This window comes from Puma concolor, chromosome B1 (genome assembly GCF_028749965.1).
Source record: "Puma concolor isolate L17-30 chromosome B1, mPumCon1.1.hap2, whole genome shotgun sequence".
NCBI lineage: Eukaryota > Metazoa > Chordata > Mammalia > Carnivora > Felidae > Puma > Puma concolor.
The window spans coordinates 72,515,116-72,529,166 of NC_141670.1; the positions used below are offsets into that span (position 1 = coordinate 72,515,116).

A 14,051-nucleotide genomic window follows, 5' to 3' on the forward strand; every position below is an offset into this window, starting at 1 on the left:
GGCATTCTGCAAAACATATGATGTGTATCAATTATTCAAAAATAGAAATGTAACAAGAAGACAAAAATAAATTGATGGCTAGGAAACTGTTCTGGATTAAAGGCAACTAAATAGACATGACAACTGAACACAATCCATGATATGATGGTGGATTGGGGAAATAAAACATTATAAATAAAATACCTTTCTGTTTGGGGACGAAGTTGGAAATTCTGAGTGTGGAATGACTAATAAGTAATGGTGCTGTATCGCAGTAAAGCTTCCTGAGTAAGATTTTTATATTGTATTTTTGCAGGAGGATGTCCTTTTTTTTTTTTTTTTTTTAATAAAGAAGAGGATGATGTATTGCATTTAGAAGCAAAGATAAAGCAAATGTGGGGTGCCTGGGTGGCTCAGTCGGTTGAGCATCCGACTTCAGCTCAGGTCATGATCTTGCCCTCTGTGAGTTCAAGCCCCGTGTTGGGCTCTGTACTGACAGCTCAGAGCCTGGAGCCAGCTTCAGATTCTGTGTCTCCCTCTCTCGCTGCTCCTCCCTACTCATGCTCTGTCTCTCTCTGTCTCTAAAAATAAATAAATGTTAAATTTTTTTTAAAAAAAAGATGAAACAAATGTGGGAAAAAGTTAATAATTAGTGAATTATAGTAAAGCGTAGTTAGGTATTCATTGCACAATTTTTTCCACTTTACTATAAGTTTGTACTTTTAATTTTTTTTATTTTTTTTAAGTTTATTTATTTATTTTGAGAGACACAAAGACAGTGTGAGTGGGTGAGGGGCAGAGAGAGAAGAAGAGAGAATCCCAATCAGTCTCCACACTGTCAGCACAGAGACTGATGCAGGGCTTGAACTCATGAACTGTGAGATCATGACCTGAAACCAAGAGTCAGATGCTTAACTGACTGAGCCACCCAGGCATCGCTGTAAGTTTGTACTTTTAAAAATAAGAGGTTAGAGGGGCACCGGGTGGCTCAGTTGATTAAGCGTTTGACTTTAGCTCAAGTCATGATCTCACAGTTCTTGAGTTCAAGCTCCACCTCAGGCTCTGTGCTGACAGTTCAGAGCCTGGAGTCTGCTTCAGATCCTGTGTCTCCCTCTCTCTCTGCCCCTCCTCCACTCATGTTCTGTCTGTCTCTCTCTCTCTCTCTCTCTCTCAAAAATAAAATAAACATTAAAAAATAATAATAAGAGGTTGGAAAAAATTACAATAATTTTCTTATATTAGTGTGTGTCATGAGAAAAGTACAAGGCTAGGACAAACTTTTTATTCATTCACAAATATTTACTACCTACCTCCCACCTGCCAGACATTTTTTAGAGTTGGATGGATCAGCAAACAAAACAGGCAAAGAGCCCTGATTTCATGGAACATCTGAGCTTTTACCTCATGTCTGAGCTTCCTCCTTTTTTCCATAGATGAGGATGGAGGATGACAATTGGGCTGGACTCAGTGAGGTCTATCATAAGGTCCCGTTCTACACTAAATGCTATCATTTAGATGAACGAATTTGTGTTGAATGGATATGATAACAGTGGCTAATTTCTTCCACTTAGTGTTTTTTTTTTAAGCTTCTTTTTTATTTTGAAAGCAAGAGAGACAGACAGAATCCTAAGCAGACTCTATGCTGTCAGTGCAAAGTGTGACGCTGGCTTTGAACTCACAAAGTGTGAGATCGTGCCCTGAGCTGAGATCAAGAGTCAGATGCTTAACCAACTGAGCCACCCAGGCTCCCACTTAGTGTTTTAAAAAAAGATTATATTGCAATGAATGCAAAACCACTAACCAACAATGCTTACGTACAGGATATAACAGAAAATACCAGTATCAGTCCTGCTTTTTGTATTATTACAAACCAAAGCAAGACACTATCAAAGTATTTATTGAAAACATCCTAAGTTGTTAAATTCTCTTTGGTTTTTCTTTCCAAAATTATTAAGGAAAAAATCTATTTCCAGTAAAAGAAAACATATTCTTTACCTTGTCTTCCTTTATAGATCCTATACTGCTTTTCCAAATCTGTCTAAATTAAAAAAAAAAAAAAATGCATCACCATTAATGGTTATGCATTGTCCTAAACAAAATGTAAAACACGGAGTGTTAATTGAAAGCTAAATTTAAAAGTAGTAGCCAAAGATGACTTGTTAAAATAACTTTAGATATCTGCCAATTCAATAGGATCGACATTTTTATGAAAAACACATAAGATTTTCTGAAAAATAGAATAAATAGGAAATACTTGTCTATTTAATTGACTGGGCCAGAATATACTTCTCTAGACACTGCATACAATTCTTAATGTTGTTTATGTTCTGAATTCAAATTTGAGGTCAGATGAAAGGTTTTGTTTCTTTCCTATTCATTCTCTTTTATTTTATCTTTTGAGTTTATCAATAATAATGAGTAGCTTTCTGCTGTTGGTGCTACTTGTACAATGACAGTTCAGAACTCTCCAGATCCTCACTGCATTTGCTTTGACATGTAATTACCCACTTTTGTGTGTGTGCATGTTGTGGGGTGGTGTTGGACGGGGTCTGAAAAATCTTATCTTCTAGCAAATGCACTTGCTATGCAAAACAAGTACAAGAAGCCTGGAAAGTAGGAGAAAGGAAAGTGGAAATTTCTGTACTGATGTTTAAGGAGATCCCTCAAAGTGTTAAGGAAATTCAGATCAGGAAGAAGATAGAAGGGATAACTGTGGAAAAGACACTGGGCTTTGATTTCAATCAAACAGGGAAGAACAAGGCAAATGAAAGGAAGATTTTCTCGCCAGACAGAAAGGATGGAATTTAAGTTTACTAAAAGTTGCTAATCGAGTGGGGGAGATGGTTAAGTATTTTTCACCTGAAGAGAAAAGGAGAGAAGAAATCAGCATTGAGAAGTTTATCTTCAAGAGGGAGAGGGGCACCTGGGTGGCTACGTTGGTTAAGTATCTGACTTCTGCTTAGGTCATGATCTCACTGCTAGTGAGTTCGAGCCCCGCGTCGGGCTCTGTGCTGACAGCTCAGAGCTTGGAGCCTGCTTTGGATTCTGTGACTCCCTCTCTCTCTCTGCCCCTCTCCTGCTCATGCTCTGTCTCTCTCTGTCTCTCAAAAAACAAATAAACATTAAAAAAAATTTAAAACAAGAGGGAGAGAGATGAGGAGGTATTATATCAGTGCAAGCAGGAACAGATACTTTCATCATATTTAAATGTCCCAGAAGAGAGGGACAAGTTTGAGCAAATAAAAATAAGAAGATGATTTTCTTTCTTTTCTTGTTTATTAAGTATAAGACAGGCAAGAAATGGAGAGATCTTGCCTGCTCTCCTTCCTTTCTGTTTCATTCTTTCTCCCTGTCTCTCTCCCTCTCTAACACCCGAAGGCAATGTGGGGAAATAACTAAAAGTGTGGGCTCAGAGCACCTGGTGGCTCAGTCGGTTAAGCGTCCAACTTTGGCTCAGGTCATGATCTCACAGTTCATGGGTTTGAGCCTGTGACTTCCTCTTTCTCTGTCCCTCCTCCACTCACTCCCTCTCTCTCTCTCTCAAAAATAAACATTAAAAACAATTATTTAAAGTGTGGACTCCAAGAAAGAGGAAGTGACATGGAAGTGAAGATATTAAGAAACGTTAGGAAAATTGCTAGTTATTTTTGAGCCTTGGTTAAATTATAAGGCAGATAAAATATAGCTTTGGAAGACTCTCTTTCTCTTAATTTTGCTTCCCTCACCACCTGTTCCCCTCCTCTCACCACACACCCTCATAGGAACCCCTCTCCCCACCCACCTTCTTTATTATTGTTGCCTGCCTGACCTGTTCTTTCTGGATTAGCCCCACTTCTTACCAGTCTGTCCTCAACTTGAATCAAGTAATGACTCTGCCTTTAGAAGTTCAAACGGTGGGGCGCCTCAGTGGCTTGTTAAGCATCGGACTATAGCTCAGGTCATGATCTCACAGTTTGTGAGCTGGAGCCCCAAGGGGCTCTGTGCTGACAGCTCAGAGCCTGGAACCTGCTTCGGATTCTCTGTTTCCCTCTCTCTCTGCCCCTCCCCTTCTCTCTCTCTCTCTCTCTCAAAAATAAATAAACATTTAAAAAAAAGAAGTTCAAACAGTGGATAACTAATAATTACCTTATTTATAGAATATAAATAATAGGATTATATAGGATAGAAAATATAGGATATAAATAATTAGGCCTATTTAACACTGTAATCTATGACCTTGCTAACCAAAGGGCTCCAACAGCTGCTGTGGAGAGATGGTGAGAAGAAAGGGAGGAAGGCCAGGAAGGCAAGGTGAATAGGTAAGTAGCTGTTATTCCTCTCAGGAATACCTAAATTTTAAAAACTGAAGTTGTCATTTAACCCCAAAGAAGAGATCTTTCATGGAGCAGTTTATCCACCATGAGACTGACCCTCTTCCTGAAATCTTTGATTGTTGGGGAAGTATCCAGGATTTTCATTTACATCCCTTGAAACTTCTTACTTTGCCTCCATATAACACTAGTTTCAGCTTACAGTACTGAGTTTCCAAGAAACTGTATGTAAAATATATCTAACCATGTTAATGGTCAGTGTTAAAAAATTCTAAAAGGCTCAGAGTAGTGATACATGCAGTTCCTCAGTTGTGTCAATAGGTGGTGCCATTTATACACAACAATGTATTTTCTCACTTCTTATTTAATATAATAATTTCTCAAAAATGTTAATATGGACAAATAACTGGCCTGTGTGCTCTATTGAATTTGTATGCTTTCAGCAACCATTACTTCTTGAGGAGAAATTTTCTAATGTTATTTTCATTGATTACTATTTCTGTTTAAAACAGTTTACATCTGTTACTAAGAAAGTCACTTCAGCCAGGAAAAGGCCTCTCTACCCCCCAAATTTCATTTCAACCACGTTTTGGTTCAAAGTGGTAAAAAGAGAGGGGCGCCTGGGTGGCGCAGTCGGTTAAGCGTCCGACTTCAGCCAGGTCACGATCTCGCACTCCGTGAGTTCGAGCCCCGCGTCGGGCTCTGGGCTGATGGCTCGGAGCCTGGAGCCTGTTTCCGATTCTGTGTCTCCCTCTCTCTCTGCCCCTCCCCCGTTCATGCTCTGTCTCTCTCTGTCCCAAAAAAATAATAAACGTTTAAAAAAAAAAAAAAAAAAAAAAAAAAGTGGTAAAAAGAGAGAGGCAGAAACGAAAGCTAAAGAGATTCTCTTCCAGGTACACTGCCTAAGTGTCAACGAGGCTGGTCAGGGGTGATTCTAAAACCAAAGATATCTGCAGGGATTGTCCCTTTCATTCAGAGAAAAAGATTTCCCAATTATGTATTTTGTTTCCCTCTCTGATGGCCTCTCGTCAGTCCATAAATACTCATAGCTGGTTCTGCCAGCATTTTGGGTTTGCAGATTATGTGTTTTATGAGGCAAAACATAGCAACACAAACATTTATACTGCCCCCACGTTTTACAACTTCAATTGGTGCATTTTATATAAAGGCCACAAAATGAACACGGTTATGAATGAAAATTGGATATACCTCAAGGACGCCACAGGCTGAAATTGAGAATGAAGCAGATTGAGAAACCAAAAGCCTATGCTGAGAAAGGTAAGGAGTGAACTCTTCCAGTTACCATTTTCATTCCCACAGGCTAGAAATTAGCCAAGGGAAAGGGAGATTATGTTTTTCATTTCGGAAACTTGATCTCTGATATGACTTGGATATAAGTAATGGAGTTTCTGTTATGTAGGAATGAAGTAATTTCTATGAAGGAGTCAAACAAAAATCATTGTGAAATATCACTGTATGCTAGGATCTATTTTTTGGTTTTATCTTGTTTGGGTTTTTGTTGTTGTTGTTTCTATGTATCATGCGCCTCTAAGTTTTTTGTTTTGTTTTGTTTTGTTTTTAAATACAGTAAAACTTGTTTGATGTTCCTTAAAATGCTTCTCTAAAGATCAGTATTCAATGCAAGGGCCACTTGCCGTAGTTCTGTAGGGTTTACTTCAGTCAGGAAAGTAAGACGTTTGCTTTGTCTTTCAGGCTGGTGTGTCATTTATTAAACCAATTTTAACCTTCCTCATAGGAATATTTCACCTTGTTTCTTCACTATTCATGAGCAATAATAATTATTTCCAAAACTCTTTTAAAGTCTTCGCAAATGACTAAGAATATTCCAGTAAAACCGCAGTAATTGTCAAGGAATGGGTCTATACTAAACAAGTTGACAGATACACCTGAAAACTTTGATTCTTCAGGGTATGCTTGCAACTGGCAATACTTTGGTTGGCCAGTTACTAATTACTAGATCACTCTTCCCCTTCTAACAGCTTTGGGCCCTGGAGTAGGAAGGGTGCCAGATGCCCAGAGACTGAGTTGTCCTTCAGTAAGAGTTCATTCTTTGTGTTTGTAAACTGATGGCTAAGTAATACACACAAAAGAGCATTGTTAATTTATCTTGCTAGGAAATAAAAATAACAATAGCTTTTTTTTTTTTTTAGAGACAGATGCAGAGAGAGAGATCACAAGTGGGGAGAGGTGTGCAGATGGAGAAAGAGAAAGAATTTTTTTGTTTAATGTTTATTTTTGTGAGAGAGACAGAGACAGAGACAGAGAGAACGAGTGGGGGAGGAGCAGAGAGAGAGGGAAACAGAATCTGAAGCAGGCTCCAGGCTCTGAGCTGTCAGCACACAGCCCGAGGTGGGGCTTGAACCCACCAACTGTGAGATCATGACCTGAGCCGAAGTTGGACGCTGAACCAACTGAGCCACCCAGGTGCCCCACAATAGTTTTTCTTATATTTCTAATTTTGCCCTGGGACTGGGCCAATTACTTTATATATACATTGCCTAACTCAATATTAAAAGCAACGATACGTGGGACAATTGTAAAATTTTTGTCTAAAGTTAGGCTACTCAGATTAATACATAATTTCCTGCTTAGTGTCTAGTCTGTAAAATAATCATAATATAATTTGTAATTGTGCCCTAAGACTTTACAAATGAAATGGAGTCCCTTAGAAAATGTTTATAAGTGCCTTTTATATATCATGATGTAAGCTCAGCTAATTGATTGGGACCTATGATGTATTAAGTAATGATTTAATGATAAGCCACACTTGAAACCTTTTAGAAACAAATGCTGACCAGTTGAAACAAACGATACTTCTTGAACTGAAGCAAAATATAAGTCAATTCACTTGATTATAAGCATTTGTGAGGCCATTAAGAACTCATTTCTTAAATGAGAATTTTAGACAATGTTTAAAAATCCCCGAATATTTCGCCATTTGCCACATCACTACTAAATTAGCAGAATAATAAAAATAGGTAATACTAATTGAGTACTTTTCATGCATGGTTCAGGTGATGTGCCAATTTATCCCCAGGTATTGTCTTATTTAATACAACAAACTCATGAGGCAAATACTGTTCTCCCATCTGATAGAAGAGGAACTGCTTACTAGAAAGATTAAGAAACTTGGCACAGTTTCTGAACAGTAGCACAGGTTATAAGAGGCCAGGCCTGACCAGGCGAATGCTATTTCCATGTCAAAGGCCATCTCATCCTCTGAGCTGTATTTCAGACTTCCTTCAGCGAAGAAATTCTGAATGTCTTCTACAGAAAAATAAAAACAATTTTTTTTTGTTTCCAACATAAGATTCAGAATATGTTATATATTGCCAGGAAAAATTTAGGGCCACATTCACCAGCCCTTATCAATCAATATAAATAAACACGAGTTGATTTATTACTGACAGTATTGAAAAAACTCACTTTCTGAAGAGGTTGAAAATAGATTGTTTAACTGATAACACGATTTTAAACATTCTGATTAGATTAACCAACTGAAGTAAAATAGTTGTGTTTCGACGCCTGTGACGCTGCAGAGGTTACGTTCAGCCACACACGCGTTACTGTAGGACTATGATTAATTGAAGATCAATTAAAAGTCAAAGATTAAAGATTGCTTTTTAACCCCACTTCTAACTCTCAGAAGAATCAGCCTGACTTTGCTCAAGACATTTAAGAGACTTTGTGTTTCATGGGGGGGGGGGGGGGGGGGGGGGCAGGGAAATTGTATTTCAAAACTGAGAGCTAATTCTTTTAAAGATTATGAGTTGTAAGCATCCCATTTGATTCGACCCATGGAATCAACACGTCTACTTCTTAGTTTCTAAAGAAACCATGTAACTCAAGATGGATTTTGAAAAAGGTGAAAAGGGTAACCTGTTCAAACTTTCTTTGGGTTGTGTTTCTCACAGATTGCATTAAGGTTTTCTAACTCATTACTTGTGTTTGTTTCATTATTTTGTTCAACTTAAGGACTCTTGGAAAAGATAAAGCTTTGCCTCTCAAAGAAACCGCTGCCATCTGCCAATGACCGGAAGAAGTCGACCATGACTTTGCCATCTCCACTTCTTTCCACGGAGTACACAACCTTGTTCACAGCCAGAGCAAAATTCGCAAGCTGATCTGGTTGTTGGTGGTCCCGGGCTCAGTGTCACTCATGGTGTGGCAGGTCTACAGTTGCTTGGTCAGCTACTTCACATGGTCCACCACGATGTCCATCGAGGTTCAGTATGTGGAAAAGATCGAGTTCCCGGCTGTGACGTTTTGTCGTTTAAACAGGTAACAATTACTTTTAGTAGTGATAGGTCTCTATCACTTTGCTAGGGTAATCTTGCTTGTATAATGTAAGTTGGGTTTTACTATGTGATATTTAATGTATATAAAACCTTTGAAGTTCTTAAATTATACCTAAAAACCCAAATTTAGGAAGGCAAAGGAGCTTATTTGATTTCTTCTTTAATTTTTCTTTCTTTCCTTTCTTCTTTCTTTCCACAATTATTCACTAGGCATCACACCAAATCCTGCGGTTAGATAAAAGTAAAAGTCTGGATCCTTGCACTTAAAAAGTTTGTTGATTAGGAAGAAAGAGAGAAACATAAACAGTCACCGTGCAGTGTGTATGATAATTGTGCAGTACCATAAAGGTATGTGCAGGGGCTCTGAAAGCACAGGGGACAGGGGACAGTCTCGGTCTGGAGTGTCATGGAATTCTGAGTATCAAGGATGCCCAGGCAGTTCCTAGATGGAGGTGAAGAAGAACCTGAAGAGGGAGCCACTGTGCGAAAGTAGTATGGAGACAGGCAATGTACTGATGTGTACATAATGAGACCTTTAAGGTAACCAAGGCAGGGCCAGTGTCATGGATGAGTGACCTGTGCCATCACACGGGGCCCGAAGCTCAGAAGAGCTTTACACTTGGCTTAATACTCTGCTGTTCTTGAGTCCTTAGCTACAACTCCCTCCAGAAAACTGCAATTCAATGACTGTATCAGGTCTCCTGTAGGAGGGTGGCTGTGCTCCATGACGCCTTCCAGAAAAGCCCTGTAATTGCCAATGGATGGCCTGGAAGAGCATATGCTGGATTTACCCTAGAGACAGGGAGGGCGATTTCCTTAAGATCTCCCACTGATCCACTACTTGATCATGGACAAGTCACTTAATCTTAGCTTCAACTTCTGTATGTGTAAAATGATATGGTGTTGTCTACCCATTTCCTGTTGCATCAGATGAGGTGACACATACACCATTTTGTCTCATTCCTGGGGTTTTCCTTGGACAGGTGTTCAATATATATTAGATATTTTAGCACACTTGTGTGACTGTTAGATATGTGTCAAGGTGTGCATCAAGGTCCCAAAGAGTAAAAGCAAATCAACCCCATCCCCCAGAGATTTTTAATACTATTGCCTCGTGCTATGTTAAATGGTCTGTGTTCTAACATAAGCAAAGGCTGATTGAAGATATCTGTTCTTAAAATAAAATGTATATACTATTTTGACAATGGCAGTGTGAGGAATTTCACAGATCCTCTCTTCAGAGAAATAACCATAACTGGTAAAAAATTATTTTTTTTTAAAAAGTAACCATTGAGAGGTAAATCTCCAAAATATAAACAACTCTCCCCCACCCCCCAAAAAAAACCCACAAAACTTAATAACCCAGTTAAAAAATGTACTAAGGATTTGAGTAGACATTTCTTCAAGGAAGACATACAAATGGAGAATAGTTATATGGAAAAAAAAAATGGTCAACATCATTAACCATCAGAGAAATGCAAATAAACACCACAATTAGATATCACCTCACACCTGTCAGGATGTCTATTATCAAAAAAACAAAAACAAACAAAAAACAAAGACAGCTAGTGTTGGTGAGGATGTGAACAGATTGGAATCTTTGTACACTGTTGGTGGGAATGCATAAGGGAACATTGGCTAGGAAAACAGTGTAGAGGCTTCTCAAAAAATTAAAAATAGATTTACCATATAACCCGGCAGTTTCTCTTCTAAGTATGTATCCAAAAGAATTTAAAACAGATCTCAAAGAGATACTGACACTCCCATACTGATTGCAACAGTATTCATAATACCTAAGATCTGAAACAAACTACATGCCCATTGATAGAAAAATGGATAAAGAAAATGTGATATGTGCATACACTGAAATATTATCCAGCCTTAAAAAAGAAGGAGATTCTGCAATATGAAACCTTATAATATAAACCTTGAGGACACTATGCTAAACGAAATAAGCCGGTCGCAGAAAGGCAAGTACTACATGAATCCACTTATACGATGTCTCTCAAATAGTCCAATTCATTGAATCAAAGAGTGGAACAGTGGTTGCTAAGGACTGAGGGGACAGGAAGTGGAATTGGGGAGTTAGCAATCAATATGCACAAAGCTTCAGGGGCCCCTGGGTGGCTCAGTAGGTTAAGCTCCGACATCAGCTCAGGTCATGATCTCACAGTCCGTGAGTTGGAGTCCTGCACTGGGCTCTGTGCTGACAGCTCGGAGCCTGGGGCCTGCTTCAGATTCTGTGTCTCCCTCTCTCTCTGCCCCTCCCATGCTCATGCTCTGTCTCTCTCTGTCTCAAATATAAACAAAAACATTAAAAAATATATGCATAAAGTTTCAGTTATACAAGATAAAGAAGTTTTAGAGATCTGCTGTGCCACATTGTACCTATAATCAACAACACAATATTGTATACTTGAATTTGTTAAGAGAATAGATCTCATATTAAGGGCTCCTACCACATAAAAATTTTTTAAAAATTAGTAGCAAAAAAGAGAAAATCATTGTATCTATTACAATAATTAGAATATAATATGGAGTGCCTGGGTGGCTCAGTTGGTTAAGTGACCGACTTTGGCTCAGGTCATGATCTTGTGGTTTGTGAGTTTGAGCCCCGCGTCGGGCTCTGTGTTGACAGCTCGGAGCCTGGAGCCTGCTTCGGATTCTGTGCCTCCCTCTCTTTCTGCCCCTCCCTCACTCATGCTTTCTCTCTGCCTCTCAAAAATAAATAAACGCTTAAAAAACAAAGACATGTTAAGGGATTTTAAATAAAAGATGAAAGCATGACTCTTATACAAATATAAAATGAACACGTGTCAAAGATTTTATTTTAGTGAGAGAGCTGATAAGATATTAAAATTGGCTCCTAGGAGATCCAACCAGCAGACATTCTTCCCCATTTTTACTCTCCATAAAACGATCTGGAAAAGACTCATTTCTTGTTAATGCATGGTGGACTTAAATCTGTTTTGGTGGGATTCAGTGAAGGGCTGAGTCAGGCATCAACTTGGACATCAGATGAAGCATATACATTTGGGTTACATAACCTGGGGATGTGTAGTGAGAGGGCATTAATCCACACAAGAAGGACAGATTCGTTGACTGGCTATCACTTATTAACTTGTTTAAACACATCAGTGTATTTTTATTATGTTTTCTTTTGCTAGCCTCTTACCAGTGTATGTTAAATGAAAGAGTAAGCACACTCAAACTAAGCAAGGTTTCTGAAAGATTAGACACAGGAAGGTTTTAAAATTTGAATTAAAGTTGAAAATAAACTCAGCAAGGCCCTTCGGTTTTATGCTGAACAATATGTCTCACAGTTTTTTTTTTTTACTTCCTTTGTTTCAAATATTGTTAGGCTTTATTCATTAAGTTTAGTTCATCTGCTTAAATCACCCTCATGGTCTCAACTATTATTATGTAATACAAAACATTTTAAAAGATTATTTTAAAACGCCTTCCCTTGTACTCATTTTATCTATTGTATTCATACCTCCTACACGTGTGGTAATTCCTTCACTTCTCTGCACAATCCTTTTGAAAAGAATCCGGTGAACATTATATGAAGTAGTAATGATTCTTGACCCAAAATTGCAGGGCTTTGGAGCTGATCCCTGGTATGCTGTCAACATTCAGAGAGACAGAAGGCTGAAGGAAGTGGAAGGTCCATCCCTCAGTTAGGGCTAACACCATGACTCTCTCCCAAATCCTCTGCAAATGTAGATGGCTAACTCCTCAAAGATCACTACAAACACTTTTGACCAAGAAAAGCAAGGTGTTGGCTCTAACACACTTAGTAGAATACCACCATGAGTTAGCTGTGTTTTTAAGAGAAGAGGAAGTCATAGGAGGCTATGTATAGGATTCTAGAACCTGGGCTGGTGGATTTAAGACAGGCCCTGCAAGGGTCAAAGCTGGGTAAGTAAGACACTATCTTAGGACCTGGCCATTAAAGCAGTTTCTCATCTCTGAAAGGATGTATATTGGCTTGGGTTTGTTTTCTATTTTCTATGTTTGGTTTTGTGTGTGTTCTACCCTGACCGAGAAAGGGTTTCACGTGGCTTATATGAGAAAGCAAAAGGATATAAAATATAATTGAAAGTGAAGATAAAATATAATATAAAATCTGGGACATAAAGGAAGTCCAAGAGTGTGGTTACATGCACACAAACCATGCACCACATAGCTCTGTGTACTTACTTACCAAGGGTAGATACACATTTTATTCTATGCTTTCTCGCAGTAAATTTGAATGGAGCATGTTTGTTCAGTTTCAAGATTTATAATATCCAAAGTATGAAATACCAATCACATTTTGAAAAGAATATAGAGTATACATTTAAACAACCACACATAAGGCAGGGTAGAAGTTGCTCAGCAGAATAAGGGAGTTACAAAATCCTTATTGTAGTTAGGGCGAATAGCTAACTTCTGCTTTAGTTGCCAGGAAAGCACTTTGACCATAAATGAGGCATTCATTTATTTAATGCATATTTACCTACCTCTCACTGTATTCTAGGCACTCTTCTAAATTTTTTAGGAAAAATAACTTAATCATCAAAATAACGTTTTGAGACAGGTTTGGTTTTATTTTTTTTTTTAACATACACCAATTTTACAAGTGAAGAAACTGAGTCACAGTGAGAGGAAGAAGTTGGCTAAGTCATCCCATTAAGTGGCTGTAACAATCAGGGCTCAATCAGAGAAAAAGAAGCCCTGTGAGTGACACAGAATAAGGGATTTATTCTGGGGATTAAGTCCACTACACGTAGGGGCTGGTTAAGCAGTCTTTGTAAGTCTCTTGCCTCTGTTTCTGGTGCTGGGCTTGAAGTCAGCAACATCAGCAGTCAGAAAGGAAAATAGATCTGAAGTGAAGGAAACAAACACAGACTAGAAATGCGTGTCTCTCTTTTTCACAAGCCCTGATCTTGGTAGCGTAGGAGACCTACAGGATAAGCTGGCACCTTCTCCAGGTTGTACTCCTTCTTGACCCAAGATCTGAAGAAGCTTAAGGAGGCCAGGGAGCTCCTGGCTGCTGTCCCACCTCAACAAGTTGAGTCAGGAGATCTACAACAGTGTGTGTACCAGACCAAAGCTCCGACCCTACAATGACCTCAGATTGTAACCAGATAAATCCAAGGAAGAAGATGTTGGAAAATAGTTCCAACATAACCACAGGGGCACGGTACAAAGCCACAACAATGACAGAGCTGGGATTTGAACTCAGGAAATCTGGCCCCTAAGTCTATATTCTTAGTGACCTCGTGTTCCTATTCTCTTCATGTTGCGTCTCGAAGATCCGTTAGGACGTATCCAGATCAATGTCTGGGAAGTATTCTAGGTAAATGAAACTGTATGTACAAATACAAGGTAAATTTCAGGATGTGACAAAGACTTCTTAGGGATTCAATTTTGCTTGAATGTGTTATGAATGAAGGAG

General features: G+C 38.7%; 1 protein-coding gene across 1 annotated transcript in view; it reads left to right on the forward strand.

The window, feature by feature from the left end:
* The first annotated feature begins 5,527 nt into the window (after positions 1-5,527).
* The window catches only part of ASIC5 (acid sensing ion channel subunit family member 5), a 29,375-nt gene continuing 20,851 nt past the window's right edge, over positions 5,528-14,051 (forward strand). The window contains 3 exon segments of the mRNA XM_025922219.2: positions 5,528-5,567; positions 8,286-8,351; positions 8,354-8,591. Coding sequence (XP_025778004.1) covers positions 5,528-5,567; positions 8,286-8,351; positions 8,354-8,591 — 344 coding nt within the window.